The sequence below is a fragment of the Oncorhynchus keta genome, chromosome 2, assembly GCF_023373465.1.
Source record: "Oncorhynchus keta strain PuntledgeMale-10-30-2019 chromosome 2, Oket_V2, whole genome shotgun sequence".
NCBI classification, from domain to species: Eukaryota; Metazoa; Chordata; class Actinopteri; order Salmoniformes; family Salmonidae; genus Oncorhynchus; species Oncorhynchus keta.
The window spans coordinates 60,328,935-60,346,797 of record NC_068422.1 but is presented as its reverse complement, the minus strand read 5'-3'; the positions used below and the strand labels follow the sequence as shown (position 1 = coordinate 60,346,797).

General features: G+C 42.3%; 2 protein-coding genes and 2 long non-coding RNA genes across 6 annotated transcripts; 2 read left to right on the top strand and 2 right to left on the bottom strand.

Moving 5' to 3' along the window:
* Positions 1-342: 342 nt before the first annotated feature.
* On the bottom strand, positions 343-4,333 carry LOC127911979 (uncharacterized). The gene is made up of 2 exons (XR_008079929.1): positions 4,149-4,333; positions 343-2,873 (listed from the first exon to the last, which is right to left on the bottom strand). It is a non-coding gene; the product is annotated as an uncharacterized LOC127911979 (long non-coding RNA).
* A 96-nt stretch (positions 4,334-4,429) lies between these two features.
* On the bottom strand, positions 4,430-7,684 carry LOC118358116 (uncharacterized). Of its 2 annotated transcripts, none has more exons than XR_004820427.2 (3): positions 7,370-7,684; positions 4,733-6,527; positions 4,430-4,573 (listed from the first exon to the last, which is right to left on the bottom strand). It is a non-coding gene; the product is annotated as an uncharacterized LOC118358116 (long non-coding RNA). The 2 variants fall into 2 exon arrangements; XR_004820426.2 differs by lacking the exon at positions 7,370-7,684 and adding an exon at positions 6,690-6,811.
* Positions 6,841-11,924, top strand: LOC118358084 (zinc finger protein 408-like). 2 transcript variants are annotated; one of them, XM_035735530.2, is made up of 5 exons: positions 6,841-6,983; positions 7,848-8,068; positions 8,164-8,231; positions 8,365-8,633; positions 8,776-11,924. In XM_035735530.2, the coding sequence occupies exons 2-5, from the start codon at positions 7,856-7,858 to the stop codon at positions 10,710-10,712; spliced, it is 2,487 nt and encodes an 828-aa protein (XP_035591423.1). In that variant the 5' UTR covers positions 6,841-6,983; positions 7,848-7,855; the 3' UTR covers positions 10,713-11,924. The 2 variants fall into 2 exon arrangements, with proteins under 2 accessions (XP_035591423.1, XP_035591415.1); XM_035735522.2 differs by having other exon boundaries at positions 6,979-7,127.
* LOC118358092 (prothrombin-like) lies at positions 11,831-17,811 on the top strand. The gene is made up of 14 exons (XM_035735543.2): positions 11,831-11,981; positions 12,151-12,311; positions 12,497-12,521; positions 12,841-12,912; positions 14,227-14,332; positions 14,426-14,559; positions 14,740-15,048; positions 15,184-15,294; positions 15,403-15,529; positions 16,430-16,597; positions 16,769-16,942; positions 17,054-17,232; positions 17,404-17,474; positions 17,576-17,811. The coding sequence occupies exons 1-14, from the start codon at positions 11,906-11,908 to the stop codon at positions 17,729-17,731; spliced, it is 1,869 nt and encodes a 622-aa protein (XP_035591436.2). The 5' UTR covers positions 11,831-11,905; the 3' UTR covers positions 17,732-17,811.
* Positions 17,812-17,863: the final 52 nt, after the last annotated feature.

The following is a 17,863-nucleotide window of genomic DNA, read 5'->3' as shown; positions in this document are numbered from 1 at the left end:
AATCCATGACAATTTTCTGGAATTTTCCAAGCTGTTTAAAGGCACAGTCAACTTAGTGTATGTAAACTTCTGACCAACAGGAATTGTGATACAGTGAATTATACGTGAAATAATCTGTCTGTAAACAGTTGTTGGGAAAATTACTTGTGTCATGCACAAAGTAGATGTCCTAACCGACTTGCCAAAACTATAGTTTGCTAACAAGACATTTGTGGAGTGGTTGAAAACCGAGTTTTAATGACTCCAACCTAAGTGTATGTAAACGTCTGACTTCAACTGTACATACACACATGTGTATGTATATACAGCTCTGGAAAAAATTAAGACACCACTGCAAAATGATCAGTTTCTCTGTTTTTACTATTTATAGGTATGTGTTTTGGGTAAAGTGAACATGTTTGTTTTATTCTATAAACTACTGACAACATTTCTCCCGAATTCCAAATAAAAATATTGACATTTAGAGCATTTATTTACAGGAAATAATACATATGGAATCATGTAGTAGCCAAAAAAGTGTTAAACAAATCAGAAAATATTTTATATTTGAGATTCTTCAAATAGTCACCCTTTGCCTTGATGACAGCTTTGCACACTCTTTCAACTAGCTTCATGAAGTAGTCACCTGGAATACATTTCAATTAAACGGTGTGCCTTGTTAAAAGTTCATTTGTGTAATTTCTTTCCTTCGTAATGCGTTTGAGCCAATCAGTTGTGTTGTGACAAGGTAGTGTGGGTATACAGAAGATAGACCTATTTGGTAAAAGTCCATATTATGAACAGCTCAAATAAGCAAAGAGAAATGACAGTCTATCATTACTTTAAGACATGAAGGTCAGTCAAAACAGAACATTTCAAGAACTTTGAGAGTTTCAAGTGCAGTCGCAAAAACCATCAAGCACTACATTTACATTTAAGTCATTTAGCAGACGCTCTTATCCAGAGCGACTTACAAATTGGTGCATTCACCTTATGACATCCAGTGGAACAGCCACTTTACAATAGTGCATCTAAATCTTTTAAGGGGGGGAGGGGGGGTGAGAAGTATTACTTTATCCTAAGCACTATGATGAAACTGGCTCTCATGAGGACCGTCACAGGAATGGAAGACCAAGAGTCACCTCTACTGCAGAGGATAAGTTCATTAGAGTTACCAGCCTCAGAAATTGCAAGCCAAATAAATTCTTCACAGAGTTCAAGTAACAGACACATCTCAACATCAACTGATCAGGGGAGACTGAGTCAGACCTTCATGGTCGAATTGCTGCAAAGAAACCACTACTAAAAGACATAAATAGTAAGAAGAGACTTGTTTGGGTCAAGAAACACGAGCAATTGACATTACACCAGTGGACATTTGTCCTTAGGTTTGGAGTCAAAATTCAAGATTTTTGGTTCCAACCGCCATGTCTTTGTGAGAGGCGGTGTGGGTGAATGGATGATCTCTGCATGTGTATTTCCCACCATAAAGCATGGAGGAGGAGATGTTGTGGTAAGGGGGTGGATTGCAGGTGACACTGTCTGTGATTTATTTAGAATTCAAGGCACACTTAACCAGCATGGCTACCACAGCATTCTGCAGCCACACGGCATCCCATCTGGTTTGGGTTTAGTGGGACTATCATTTGTTTTTCAACTGGACAATGACCCAACACACCTCTAGGCGGTGTAAGGGCTATTTCACCGAGAAGGAAAGTGATAAGTGCTGCATCAGATGACCTGGCCTCCACAATCCCCCAACCTCAACCCAATTGAGATGGTTTGGGGTGAGTCGGACCATAGAGTGAAGGAAAAGCAACCAACAAGTGCTGAGCATATGTGGGAACTCCTTCAAGAACGTTGGAAAAGCATTCCAGGTGAAGCTGGTTGAAAGAATGCCAAGAGTGTGCAAAGCTGTCATCAAGGCAAAGGGTGGCTGTTTGAAGCATCTCAAATATAAAATATATTTTGATTTGTTTAACACTTTTTTGGTTACTACATGATTCCATATGTGTTATTTCATAGTTCTTATGTCTTCACTATTATTCTACAATGTAGAAAATAGTAAAAAAAATAAATAAAATACCTTGAATGAGTAGGTGTGTAGGTGTGTCCAAACTTATATAATATTTATATATATATATCATAGTTTTTTCGTCTTCATGGAATTGATCAGTTCTCTCATCACCGCCATAGTCTCGGTGTGCTGTTGCTGCAGAAGGCTTCGCAGCTGATTAAAGCGCTCCTCTGCCCTCCTTTCCCTCTCCTCTTGCAATCGTTTGTCCTCCTCCCTATAACCCTGAAAGACATCCAATATATCTGCCATCCTCCTTATCTTCCACCCACTGGTTCTAACACGGAGGTGATTTTCTCTATGTGAAAAGGAGAAGGTGGCAGAAGTGGAAGGGGGACTGACAATGTCAATGGGGCTCGCCGGCACCTCCACAATGTGTAACAGACTCTGGCTTATGTCCTCAACCCCTGCATCTGCCTCAGCATCTCCCATGCTGCCATCAGGCTCAGGGGAGTCTTCAACTAGTTGAAGGCTGAACCGGTGGCCTATGAGGTCCTAGAGCCTGTTGAAGTAGGCTGGAATCTTCCTCTTGGCCATGTCAGCATTCTCTGGGTGGAGGACGTACTCCTTGTACACCCTCGACAGGTTCTGCCACTTCTGGAAGCATCACCCCCGCCTGCTCAGGCACATCACTGATGGGGAAGCCTTGCTCCTTCAGCCTGCTAGCTAGGATCTCAAAGATCCTCTTGGTTCGGGTCTTGTTCTCCCTGATCAGTCCCTGGATCTCTGGAGAGCTGTACAGCTCTACTAAAGCCTCAATGTCCTGACTGATCACTTTCCGAATCTGACCACACAGGCAGGGAAACACCGTTCTCAGCAGCTAGAGACGTGGATAGGAAGACAGAGAAAAATGAAGAGTTATTACGCAAAGATTGTCAATGATTTTGAAAATGGCTACGTCCTTTTCAGTTATAGGCCAACTGCTAAGATTCAACGTCATAACATGTGTCATCCCCAAGCCATCCCCAACTCCCCTTTTGGAGTTGATTCTCTGCCCTCTTCTCCTCCGCATTTGACTGGAGTATCTTGGGATGTGGGAACCATTTGCTCCTGGACTTCCTGGCTAGCGGTTCAGGCTCAGTGGTGACTTCATAGACTCCAATCTCTGACTCTGGGGTGGAGGGGATACGGAGGTTGACTGGATGGCCCGATGGGACTACAATAGCATAGAGGGCTTGGAGTTGGTGCTATAGCTTTAGGCTTCAGCTTGGTCAACGCCCTGGCTGGGGTGTCAGCAGGAGCCAGCTTGGAGCTCAGCCCATGGCCCATGAGTGCATGGAACTGGTCAAAGAACTCGGGCTGTTTCCTGCGTCCAGAGTCAGTCCTCTTGGACGCCAGCACATAATCTTTGTACGTGCGCTCCATGTTGCGCCACTGATCAGGAAGCCCTGTGCCTCCATCCGACTGGCAATGATCTCAAATCATTGGTTCTGGTTGTTCAGTTAGGCCCTGGATCTCTGAGGACCCGTAGTGCTCGATGAGGGCCTGGTTGGCCTGATCGAATGATCATTCAAAACCGCAAGTTTAACTTGATCAGCCTCTGATGGGTAAGCACCTTAAAACTGCTTATAATAATATTTTGTTTATTTAACCAGGCAAGTCAGTTAAGAACAAATTCTTATTTTCAATGACGGCCTAGGAACAGTGGCAGAACGACAGATTTGTACCTTGTCAGCTAGCTCAGGGATTTGAACTTGCAACCTTCCGGTTACTAGTCCAACACTAGGCTACCCTGCCGCCCCATATAAACAAACATGTAATCATTCTTACATAATAAAATGACAAAATCCTCTTTATTAACTATATTTGTGCGTAAAACGACATGCTGATATGTGAAGTATTAATTTCAAAAAGGTGACTGACTACTGGTTTGATATTGCCATTCATTGTTTGAGCTTCTGCATGTATTTTGCAACATGGCTCCCCCCGGTGGTCAAAATGTCATACTATTGCATTTCTTAGAATAACTATTTAGGAGATCTTAGATCAGTGATATGGGTAGAAAAGTACACACATTGTAGCACTCTGGAAAGCAACAACAATAAGTTTGGTAGTTAACTAGAGGGCTGGCAAAGGGATTAGTTAGGAGTGTTACCTGTGGCCAAGTTGCTGTCAATGGTGTCCTGGGCCATGGGGTGTAGTCCTTCTGTAGCTCAGTTGGTAGAGCATGGCGCTTGTAACGCCAGGGTAGTGGGTTCGATTCCCGGGACCACCCATACGTAGAATGTATGCACACATGACTGGAAGTCGCTTTGGATAAAAGCGTCTGCTAAATGGCATATATTATTATTATTATTATTATTATTATAATCGGTCCATGTAGTCATCACTGTACCATACCCGAAGTCTCTCTCCCACTGACAGGTCACGGCACACCCGGAAGTAGATGTGCTCACCATGCTGGAAGGCTGTCAGGTTTCGCTCAATGTCCTCTGAAGAGTTTCGGACATACCTCATCCAGTTGGCTTTGGTTTCGTCGCTACCATCAATGGATTTGTATGAGTTGTTTTTGTCCACCAACTAGGGATAAAAAAATCATTGACATAAATACGTAGATGCGAGTGCCTTAAAGTTACACCTGATGCATGACGTTAAGGAAGATAATTTCATGAGTCATACCATATACTCGTGAAAAGTGAATTGCAAAACATAGTAAGGAGGTTTGTGGATTCAACTTACCATCCAGGGGAAGAAACCAGAGGACTTGTCCTGTGACATCACTTCACCCTGGTAAGGACCGAAGAGTGCCCCACCTGGGAATGTCTTTGTCTACGCAGTACACGTCCACCTCACTGCCTTCCTGAATGACCTCAATGCCACTAGGGATAGTAAGGGCGGCACGGTTTAGGACAACCCACTGGCACAGGGGTGTCAGGCACAAATACTGGAGGGCCATGTGTGGGGCATTCATCAATAAAATTGTCTTTGCACTCGTCGCAAACTGTAAGGCACGACAAAGGTACATTTTAATATCATTTGAAGGTAAAATGTCAAGTTATTTAAAATATTACAGCAATGATGCATGGATGACAAAATAATTCAACACCAACAATAGAGGTTGTGGAGTACATTTCATTAGCAATATCCACATAAAGAAATGATAGGCCTAGTGGCACTGGGAAATGTATCAAAGTATCAGAACAAATGAAACAGTCAAACACAGTTCAGCTGCTCTTAGTCATAGTCTAAGGCTCTTAGTGCGAGTCTGTGTTTAAAGGCACTGTACGGAAATATCTAATAATCACACCAGTAGTAACATTTTTGGTGTCTTTCAATGGTGAAAAGCAAGTGGTCGACTTTCAATCTCTGGTTGGCTCCTTCTGTCTCAGAGGACTCAATGTCTTTTATTTCACTAGAAGATTATAGCATATCAAAATACAATCAAATCTAATTTTATTTGTCACATGCGCCGAATACAACAGGTGTAGACAGTGAAATGCTTAGTTATACAAGCCCTTAACCAACATGCAGCTTTAATTTTAATTTTACCTTTATTTAACTAGGCAAGTCAGTTAAGAACAAATTCTTATTGTTTTATTTTATTTTTCTTACTGCACCTGATTAGCATCCATTTATTGAACTAACCTGCAAAGATGGGCTATCAAGGCAACAGATATCAAAACAGACTAGGCTATATGAAAACCATTGGAGGCTGCTGAGGGGAGGACGACTCATAATAATGGCTGGAATGGAATGGTTTTCATGTGTTTGATTCCTTTCACTCCATTTCAGCCATTATACTCTATTTCAGGCACATGTTACGAGCCGTCCTTCCCTCAGCAGCCTCCACTGATCAAAACAGCAGATCATTGATTAGTAGAGGATAGAACACATAGATACTACTAGGCTATCCAGCAGATCCAACCCGCTTGCTTACAGCTGCACTAGGGTCAGACAGGCTTTCTGTGTAGAGTAAGACACATCAGAGCCGGTGCGAGATATATCTCGCAAAACGTACCTCAATCCAGGGAGGAGGAATGTGTTGTACTCTGAATTGTTCCATTATCCCAACTGTTACACTGAGACGATTGAACAACTGCTATTTGATCTTCTCTGTGTAACAGTTGGGATAATGGGACAATTCGGAAGTTCAATGTATTTATCATCCCTGGTTTGGGTTACGTTTTGCGAGCCATATCTCGCGCCGGCTCCGCTGTTATTATAGCAGTCGTTCAATCATCTCAGTGTAACCGTTGGGATAATGGGACAATTCGGACATCGCTGGACAACACATTTCTCATCGCTGGATTTGAGGTACATTTTCGGAGCCGGCGCTGTGTCTTAATTTACACAGGAAGACTGTCCGACCCTAGCCTGTCTGCAACTGTAAGCAATCCGCTGGCTACTAGGCCAAATGTATTCATATTACTACTTGGTGCATAGTTCTGCTTCTGTTGAATGGTCCTGGATGGCAAGTGACTCTGCCATAGTGCATAGGTCCCCAGACTCCCCACCTCAGCATACCATGTCAAGTCTGTTGGTAGAAAAAACACAATATAATGGCAGTTCATGAATACAAGTGGATCAGGTAATACAATCAGTCCTAGTATTTAAAATAAACTCGACATTAAATTTCAGTCTGGCAATGGCAAAACCATAAATGGGACCACGGCACTTGCTCTACGAGATAACGTACATGAGTTCCTATTGCCGCTGACAAATATATGTTGAAGTTGGAAAAAAACAAAAGCAGCAAGGTACGATAGCTAAAGATCCATGACTATATCTGGCTTTTTAACCATTCTAATTAGAATAAATATAGCATTTACGATGTGCGTCAAATGACATATTTCCTGTCGGAATGTTTCGATAGAAAGGAACTTGAGGACTTCCGGAATCTGTCCTCGGCTGGAGAACGATGATTTTCCCGGAGTTTTCAAATGGAAAAAACGAGTGATACAAATTGGCCAAGACCCTGTGGAAATCCTGAGTTAGTTTAAATATTTTCGTGTTATTGCCGCGAATCGAACGTCTAGTTGAAATATGTTTGATATCCTAATCGTAGTATCATGTTCACACTCGTCGGCTGGTTAGCCAGACAACAACAATGTAGCATGCATGGTAGCAAAAACAGGTGCTTGAGTTTGTTAGTTAGCATCATCAGTGCCACCGAGAACAAATTAAAAAAGCGATAACGTTCGTTAATTAGCTGTCAAGCTAAATAACCACTGTTTCTAGAGTTCTGATATATACTCAAGCCTGTTCGAGCTAACGTTAGCTACTGAAAGCATAGCTTGCTAGCTCGACAGTTAATAGTTGGGTTGTGCTTCTTCATAATAATTGACTGCCTGTGTCACAATTCATTGACAAACTTACTCACGGTCCCTTGTCGACGTGTACTGTTTCCAGTTAAGCAGGCCAACTTTTGTTAGTGAGAAAATTATGTTAACGTTGGCTAATGGTTTTGACAGGGGCTTACATTAGCACTGAGATGTGTTGCCTTGTCGGCGCATGTACACATAGGTTGTCACGACAAAGCTTGCCACCCGCCAGGTCCACGCAATCACGTATGCATGTCACACAATTATTGATCAATGATGACCATAAAGCTCAGCTAGCTATATTCCTATTGTATGTACATGTGGCTGCTGTTTCGTATACAGTACTGTGTCACATACAAGTACTGTATCAATGACTGCTTGAAACACAAATCAAGGAGATACTTCCAATGTAGCTAGTCATTGTAAATGACATCCAAAACGTGCATTTTTTTGTGTGCCATTGTAAGCTAGTAATTGTAAACGACGTTCAAAACACTAGCTTTTTTAAGAGTCTCTACATTTTGTGGCTACAGAGAGAAGGATGGACTCTCTGGGTATGAGGGGCCCATCCCTAAACCAGGACTTCCTACACAGTGTGCTGAATGCTGTTCCTCGTGGACTGACAGTGGGCCCCTCTCTAGCAAATGATGGCCAGTTGGGGCTCTGGTGTGTAGGACATGCACTGCAGAAAGGGATGCTTCTGGGTGTGGAAAACCAAAGCAACACCTTTGACCAAAGGGAAGACTTTACAGAGGTATGTATCAGAGTGGTTGTGATGGCGGAGGCACACACTTGCTCAAGTTTCTATAATATTGCAAGTGTATTGAATGTAACATTTGTTGTCGTCAGAGCTTGATGGAAGAAGCATATCATACGATAATCAAGGGGCATCTTTGGGACAGGTGCTATTGGATTAGGTAGGTGTCTTTGGGTAAAGAAGAATAACTCAATGTTTTGTTGTTGTAGCACTCAGCTGTATCAAACACATTAACATTACTGTCATGTTTAATTTGGTCATTGGGAGAGAGAAACCCTCTTTGTTTTATGCAGATTTGCCTGTAATGCAAGGAGAAAGGATGAACAGAATGTTACTGTTCATGAGGTGGACGGAAGTCTCTGTCTAAGGGCCTGCAAAGACATCAACCCAGGGACAGAACTTCTGCTTTGGAGTTTCCTAGCTGATCCTCCGGAACACGATGGAAGCCAAGGAGGGTCACTAACAACACCAGGCAAACCTCGCAAACAAGTAACACCTCGCAAGTCCAGGGAGGATAGATCCCCAGGTGTAAACTTCATGGAGCAAGAGCTCAAGCTTACAGGTAAGCCTGACACCCACATTCTTAATACACACTAACTAATAAATATTTGTACTAATAAGGATGATGTTATGAAATGATGACATTTTATATTTGGATAGTTGTTTCCGAAATGTTACGTGGAAGATGTTTGTATGTCTTACAGAGCCTGAGGAGCACACTGAAGATTCAGACATGTCAACTTCTCCACTGGGGTCGGTGGTGGAGGAGAGAAGCCAGGCTGGAATCAAAATGACCAAACCTCTTATCTACAAAATGAAAAAGAGAGGTGTGAGAGACTCTCATTCCAGGGGTGATAAAACGATGGAACAGAGTGGAGAAGTTGACTCAGGCAAAATAATAAAAACAGAACGTTTCATTCCAGAAATAACCAATGTGCAATGCTCTAATGAGGACAAACTTGTGAGTCCTGCAGACGAGCCTCCAAAGAACAGTGAAGAACCAGGTAATGTGGTAAGAAATCCCCAGGAGGAACAGGGGACACAGGTGGTCAGGGCCAGTTGCAGACTGGCTGCTAAACCCAGGAAGGTGCATTCATTAGTCAGCTGCATCCACAAGCGTCTTCAAGGGTGCAAAAATAGGTATCTGGATCGTCAAGTGACATTGGAGGTTACGTCCAGAGTTGGTGATGAAAATGGACAAGCTTGCCAAGAAACAGACATAAAAGATAGAGAAAATATAAGCGCAGATGAAATCCGAAAGGATAGTGACAAAGGGGGGAAGAAAGACCCGGAGGAGCTTACGACAGCTCCAGACCTCTTTAACATCAGGGAAAGGAGGTATACATGTGACGAGTGTGACAAGAGTTTCTTTCAGCTCTGTCACCTGAAGAAGCACAAATTCACTCACTCGGACCTAAAGCCTTACTTATGCACAGAGTGTGGTAAGAATTACAGCTCTCAAGAGAACTTCAGGGCCCACCTTCTGATGCATAAGGGAGAGAGGCCATTCAAGTGCCAGCAGTGTGACAAGAGCTATGGCCTGAAACGGGATCTGAAGGAGCATGAAGTTCTTCATACAGGAGAGAGGCCTTTTGTCTGCGATATCTGTGGGAAGGCTTTTGCCCGCCGGCCTTCATTACGTATTCATAGGGAGGCCCACCGCGCCAAGGAAGAAAATTACCATGCTCCTAAGCTCAAGTGCCCTGTCTGCGATAAAGAACTGGCCAATTCGGGCTCCCTTAGGAATCACATGCGCTTGCACACAGGAGAACGGCCTTATGCCTGTCCCCACTGCAGTAAGACATTCCGACAGCGGGGGAACCTTTTGGGGCATCTACGCATCCACACAGGGGAAAAGCCTTACAAGTGTAACCATTGTAATCAGTACTTCTCACAGGTGCCTGAACTCCGCAGACACCTCATATCACACACAGGGGAAGTCTACCTCTGCCCTATATGTGGCAAAGCCTTGCGGGACCCCCACACCTTGCGGGCCCACGAACGTTTACACACAGGGGAGAGACCTCACAAGTGTGAGGTGTGTGGGAAGGCCTACACCATGGCCACCAAGCTACGCCGGCACATGAAGTCCCACCTAGAGGAGAAGCCCTACAAATGTCAGGCATGTGGTGCTGGCTACACGCTAATGCAGAGCTTGGTTCGCCACCAGCTCTCTCATAAAAAGAGAGAAGATCGGACATCTGGGGAGCTAGCTGACGCTCTGGCAGCTCTGGAGTCTAGCCACTCTGCCCCTGCTAGAGGCAGACCTAGAAAGACTCCTCGCAAGACAGAGGTCAAGCCATGGGTTGATGTCACTGAAGAGAACATGGAGAGTCAGACAGTAGTGTATGTTCAGGCCATCGAAGACTTAGCCATGCCTAACTCAGGGGAGGTTGTTGTCAGCACCTATGACTCGTATCATGATAATGCCATATCTTCTGTGGTAATAGAGGAAGGGTTGGAACAGGATTTGGGCCAGATCCAGCTAAATGAGAATGTCATTGAGATAGTTGTCTCAGATTCTAATGATAAGTGCATTGTGGTAAGGGAGCACAAAACACACAGCAACCTGGTGATTCTACAGGGAGAGGATGGACTGAGCTCTGTGGCAGAGACAATAGAGATAGAAACAGGAGTTTAAAACTGCAAGTCACACCGTTTTGCTTTCTGATGCTGTTTTTATTTTTTAAATCTTCAAATAAAACCAAGAATGTGAAGAAAAAATGTTGTTTTGCCTGCTAGATGTACTTTACCTAAAAGAAGACAATAAGCAGTACTTATTAGGAAAATACATTTGTCATGAATATGAAATATGTTATCACCATCAGGATACCCCATTTAGATTACTGGAGAAGGGAGCCATAATTGTCAACGAGTTAAAGATATCAGCAAATATTGACTCACATCTGTGGTGGATCTTGTCTAGCCACTATCTACAGCAAATGTTCTTTTCAAGGACTATACTAAAACTACCTGCCCCTGTATTTGAGGAAATATCTTAATGGTTACAAAGAGAAATCCTCATGAATAGTTTTTCTTTTTTATCTGACTAAAATATATTTGATGTCTAGAGAATGTTTATGAAGGCTTATTAAATAGCTATACTGTATTTTAATACACTGTTGTAAATATGGTCCATCAACAAGACGATCATTATTGTTGAAGACTCCAATTAAAATAGAGAAGTAACTCTGTGGTGGCTTTACAACAGTTGTATGTGTTTTTGAACACGACTTTGACCATTCACTCTTTATCCAATGCGTCATTCAATATTTGGGTGCAAATATTTAGATGGATGGGACAGTCCGAGACTGAATCAGCAAATATTCTGGTTTGGAGCAACTTTACTGTGAGTTTGCTATGCTTGTCTATGCAGCACACACTATCATACTCTAAATTAGCAAATGGCAGTATTTAACAGGTTGATTTATTATGTGTGTTTTTGACATGGCCTTTGTCTTTATCATTTGATAATCCTCTTGTAATGACTTATTAGCAAACATATATTTTTTTATAAAGTAATCCATGAGTGGGCCCTGACAGAAAATAAACCATGGAGAAAGCTATTCTTGACATAGTGTGGAAAGCGTATCCATGGCTATAGGTAATAGTTGAAACTTTAATGGAAATACTGAGTGCAATTTCCTGTTGTTGACATGACCCAAGTGGGAGGCGCAGCCCCTAGTCAGTCTTAGTACAGTGGTTCAATATTAACCAGGTGGTTCAATGTAACAGAAAGTGGGGGGTTTCAATGAGTACTGGATTTTGAGGGGGTGAGAAGGTTTGGTGATGTCCTAGGTTTTGCAAGGAGTTCTGTCTTAACCATCCGCAACAATGGGTCGAATACCCGCAACTCTCATTTTCACTCTACTATTTTCTTCTACTCTTCAGATCACCCTTTGTGAAAATGGTAAGATACCAGTTATTTACCAGCCCTGAAAGCTTAAAAGCAAGCTTCAAAATATCGATATTCTGAAAATGTATGCTCCTTAAATTGTTACTCCTTGATGTGAATTAGGCTATTTGTCAGTTATAATTTCACTAAACAATAGGTTGAGTTATCAAATATTTGTTTATAGTATTTCTTAACAGCAAGGAGGCCTCACAGGTTTTTATCCGTGCTAAACGGGCAAATTCCTTCCTTGAGGAGTTGAAACCTGGGAACTTGGAACGGGAGTGCATCGAGGAGATCTGTGACCATGAAGAAGCCCGTGAAGTCTTTGAAAAGCCTGACAAGACGGTGAGAATGTCTGGCTTGTTCGATTGAAGTATCATGCAAAGCACATTAATATTCACCGTGGTATACTGGTAACTAAATCATGAGCTTTCTGTTTACCTGGGTAACACTATGTTTATTTGTGTAATAAAGTATGATTATAGTATTTCTCCCCAAATAACTGTCTAAATTGATCTTTCTTAATTTAGAAGGCATTTTGGACCATCTATTTGGGTAAGTATTTGTTTTTTATTCGTTATTACGTGTGTTTTCTATCAAAACCTTATCCATGGAATATGCAATCATCAGTCAGAACACCCAATGTAAATAGATGGTATTGAACCAGAACAAAGTGCAACTGAGATGTTAGTCGACTTGTTTGAGGAACAGGCTTTAGCCCCAGTGTCGGTGACCCCACACGTTTTGCTCTTCCCACACATGTTATGCTCTTTATGCTTAAAAAACAAACATTAATATCGGCTTTGGCAATTATAAGCAAGTAGAGTCAAGTATTTCCTCATGTTTTCTAATTCTTGCTCTGTCTTCTTCACAGCTTGCAAAGGCACTTCACTGCTGAGAGCCAAGGACAGTATAAAAAAATTGAGAGGGTGTATTGATGCCAGTGGTAATAATTATGGCCTGATTACACTGCACATTTCAAATACAGTGGCTTGCGAAAGTATTCACCCCCTTTGGTATTTTTCCTATTTTGTTGCCTTACAATCTGGAATTAAAATAGATTTTTGGGGGGTTTGTATCATTTGATTTACACAACATTGCCTACCACTTTGAAGATATAAGACAAAAAAAACAACATGAGCATGCATAACTATTCACCCCCCCAAAGTCAATACTTTGAAGACCAACCTTTTGCAGCAATTACAGCTGCAAGTCTCTTGGAGTGTCTATAAGCTTGGGCACATCTAGCCACTGGAATTTTTGCCCATTCTTCAAGGCAAAACTGCTGCAGCTCCTTCAAGTTGGATGGGTTCTGCTGGTGCACAGCAATCTTTAAGTCATACCACAGATTCTCAATTGGATTGAGGTCTGGGCTTTGACTAGGCCATTCCAAGACATTTAAATGTTTCCCCTTAAACCACCTGAGTGTTGCTTTAGCAAAATGCTTAGGGTCATTGTCCTGCTGGAAGGTGAACCACCATCCCAGTCTCAAATCTCTGGAAGACTGAAACAGGTTTCCCTCAAGAATTACCATGTATTTAGCGCCATCCTAAAACTCTGACCAGTTTCCCAGTCCCTGTCGATGAAAAACATCCCCACATGGTGTTCTTGGGGTGATGAGAGGTGTTGGGACTGCCTGGCCAGACATAGTGTTTTCCTTGATGGCCAAAAAGCTACATTTTAGTCATATCTGACCAGAGTACCTTCTTCCATATGGTTAGGGAGTCTCCCACATGCCTTTTGGTGAACACCAAACGTGTTTGCTTATTTTATTTTTTAAGAAAAGGCATTTTTTTCTGGCCACTTCCGTAAAGCCCAGCTCTGTGGAGTGTACGGCTTAAAGTGGTCCTATGGACAGACACTCCAATCTCCGCTGTGGAGCTTTGCAGCTCCTTCACGGTTATCTTTGGTCTCTTTGTTGCCTCTCTGATAAATGCCCTCCTTGCCTATTTTTATTGTTATTTTTTTTCATTTCACTTCACCAATTTGGACAATTTAGTGTATGTCCATTACATTAAATAAAAATAAAAATCTATTTATGTTACAGGTTGTAATTCAACAAAATAGGAAAAAGGCCAAGGGGGACGAATACTTTTGCAAGCCACTGTACGTCAATGATTGATTGACTTAATGTTAATGTTTGTGTTGGAATCAGCTAAAAAGTGTGAGGAATCTACCAGGAAAATGTTATACTGTAAAGATACATTTTTTGAGCAGGACATCCTGTTTCTCAAATATTATGTGGGCCTGCATCTTACAGGGGAGTGCTCAGTGGGCAATGGTGTGAACTACAACGGTACCATCTCCACTACTTCCTCGGGAAAAACATGCCAGTACTGGTCCAGTAACTTCCCACACAGAATTACGTATGTATTATTGACCCCATAACATGAGCAACGTAATTTCAAAGTTGTTCCATTCGTGATGTGTTGTTGCTGAGGGGTAACGTCTCTTCTTAGGGAGTTCAATTCTTCGCTGGATGAGACCCTGTATGAGAACTATTGCAGGAACCCAGACAAAACTCCTGAAGGACCTTGGTGCTTCACCAGGGATCCCACAGTCAGGAGAGAGCAATGCACCGTCCCAAAATGTGGTATGATTTCACTACTTGCATAATAACCAACATTTGGTTGCATGTTGTTGCTGAGCTAGGTGTACTTTTACACTGACAATCGGTGGTTTATATGCCTCCTTGTTCCAACAACAAAGTGCAGAGCATGTTGCTTGTTGCAATATGTCTTAGTGGTCCTCTATTGTGATTGTTCCCTTACAGGTGAGCCTTGGGTACCCCCAAAAGTATCTGCTACAGTGGATAGGAAAGCCAAGTACATTAAGAAGGACTGCCTGGCCAACAATGGCTTGGATTATACAGGTGATCTCTCAGTTACCATGAATGGCAAAACGTGTCTGCCTTGGGCCTCCCCAAAGGTATTGGCACTCAGCAAAGGAAAGAGTTTCATCCCAGAGGTCAAACTTGTGACGAACCACTGTAGAAACCCTGACGGAGATATGGAGGGACCCTGGTGCTATGTGGACCAGCATGGAAATACCACTGTGGACTACTGTGACCTTGAGATGTGTGGTGAGCTGTTTCAACACTTTTTCCCGTTTTAAATGATTCACTTAAAATATTAGGACACTGGGAGGGAAAAAAGGATATCTGACAAGTATCATAAATGCTCTTTACTGTGAGTGCTGGACTGTTGTTCTCTTTCAGATGACCCAATAGATAACTATGAGGAGGCGGCTGGCGGAAGGGAAAGGACAACACTCTCTGGGCCCAGACAATCCTTCTTCAGCCCTCGGAGCTTTGGCAGTGGAGAGCTGGGTAAGTAGTATAATTTTGGTTAGGATTTAAAAAAAAAATTTTTAGCATAAAGTGTAAGGTACGGCAAACAGAGGAGTAAAAGAGTCTATTTCATGACTTTGTTTTCAGTGTGCGGAGAGCGACCCATGTTTGAGAAGATGAGTAAGAAGGATGGTAGAGAGCAAGAACTGATTGACTCCTACCAAGGAGGCCGTATTGTTAAAGGGATTGACGCAGAAGTGGCCAGTGCACCATGGTAATGAAATTAATAGATATTCAAAACACCACATCTGTTCTATTGCATTTATGTAGGACTACTACTTAGGATGATGGTCGTCATGGGTGCGGGAAAGGAAGTTATCTGTGTGTCCGTCATTTAGAGGATGTGTTTTGGGGTTGTCGATGCATTGCCCAATTTAAAAGAAGGGAGTGGCTACAGATCTGACTTTTCTGCACCTTTCTTCCAGACAGCCAAGGGCCCCCGAAGCTTTTGCACATGCGAGGTTTTCTACTTTGCACACAGTCTCTGTTCTACTCATAGACAACAGGGCTACTCTGGCGAATGGTGCCCCTTTTAATAAAGTTAGATCAAAGCTGAATCGATGTCTTCAAGATCACATAATGATAGTATCCTATTCTACATAGCATAACCAAATATAATAGCACAGTAACGTTACTCTAAGACAAATAAACACCACCTAATTTATTTTGATATTTTCGGATGATTGCGATCAAATTGTATTTTTTCCTCATGTGGCCAAAACTCAAAAGCGCACCACTTGGCAAAATATGTGCTTTGATTGAAACACGACACAGGTTAGCTATACTACAGTTCGTTAACACCATCTGCTCTAAAATACACTCACTGTACATGAATTCAAAATAACACTGTAGGCTTCTTTGAAACGGTAGCCTAAAACTCAAGATCTAAATGCTTATCCCCATGAATCTGATTGATATCAAATGGTTGGTATGCAGATGCTGCATGGACGTTTCACCAGTAAAACCTGAATAATTATCATTTCACGATTGACCGTGAGAAATGCACAAGGCCGGAAAAGTCAGATCCGCAGCCTCGGCCTAAAAAGAAAGGCACAGATGTAATTTGGCAGAAGAAAATGATGATACCTGTTAATCATGGATGCTTTGATGGTAGGCAGGTGATGTTGTACAAGAAAAGCCCACAGGAGCTGCTGTGTGGGGCCAGTCTAATCAGTGATGAGTGGATCCTCACTGCAGCCCACTGCATCCTCTATCCACCATGGAACAAAAACTTCACCATCAATGACATCCTGGTCCGCCTTGGCAAACATAACAGAGCTAAGTGAGTGGCCATCTCCTATTTTCCCATTTTATCTTTATTAAACAAGCGACACGCATTGACTTTTGCACAGTTCAACAGTGAACTATGACATGCCATAAGACTTAAGACATAACAATAATATAGCCATAGCAAAATATTCTTGGCTCATTCCGTATTTCAACCTAATCCCAGGTTTGAGAAGGGCACAGAGAAGATTGTGGCTATTGATGAGATAATTGTCCACCCCAAGTACAACTGGAAGGAGAACCTGAACCGGGACATTGCTCTGCTGCACATGAGGAGGCCCATTACTTTCACAGATGAGATTCATCCTGTCTGTCTACCAACCAAGCAGGTTGCTAAGACGTAAGAGAGTTTAACGTAGCTAACAGTAATTATCAAATATGAATTATTAACATTTCTGAGATTTTTCCCTTACTAGCAATGGTAGCATCTTTTTTTTATTTCTCCTTCAAGACTGATGTTTGCTGGATATAAAGGCCGTGTGACAGGCTGGGGGAACCTATATGAGACATGGAGTTCCTCCCCCAAGTCTCTACCCACAGTTCTCCAGCAGATCCATTTACCCATCGTTGAACAGGATATCTGCAGAGACTCTACCTCTATCCGCATCACTGACAATATGTTCTGTGCTGGTGAGTAGCAGTTCTCAGCTCTTATCTCAGTGTGGTAATTGCTGTATACTGCAGCTCAAGTCCATCCAATATGTTAATCAAAAGTGAATTGGTGACTTGATAAACAATTTGGTGAATCACAGGTGTTACCATTAGTATGATGCTTCCTCGCAATGCCAATGTACTTTTCAGGCTTCAAACCAGATGAACAGAAAACTGGTGACGCTTGTGAAGGGGACAGCGGTGGTCCCTTTGTCATGAAGGTATACAACTAGAGAAACACAAACTTCACTCATTAAATGTCTTGCATATCCCCCACTTTATTTGATATACTCATGAGAATGACTTATATCCTCATTCACAGAGCCCAGATGACAACCGTTGGTACCAGATCGGCATTGTGTCCTGGGGAGAAGGATGTGACAGGGATGGGAAATATGGATTCTACACCCATCTTTTCCGTATGAGACGGTGGATGAAGAAAGTTATTGACAAAACAGGCGGCGATGACGATGATTGATTGTTATTTCTTCTCATTTTTCTCTACATGCAAAGGAAACTGATGTAATATTGGAAATAAACATGCGTTCCTGATCATGATCTGCTTGTTATTACTCGTAGACTCAGCAATAATACTTTTTACAGAAATTAA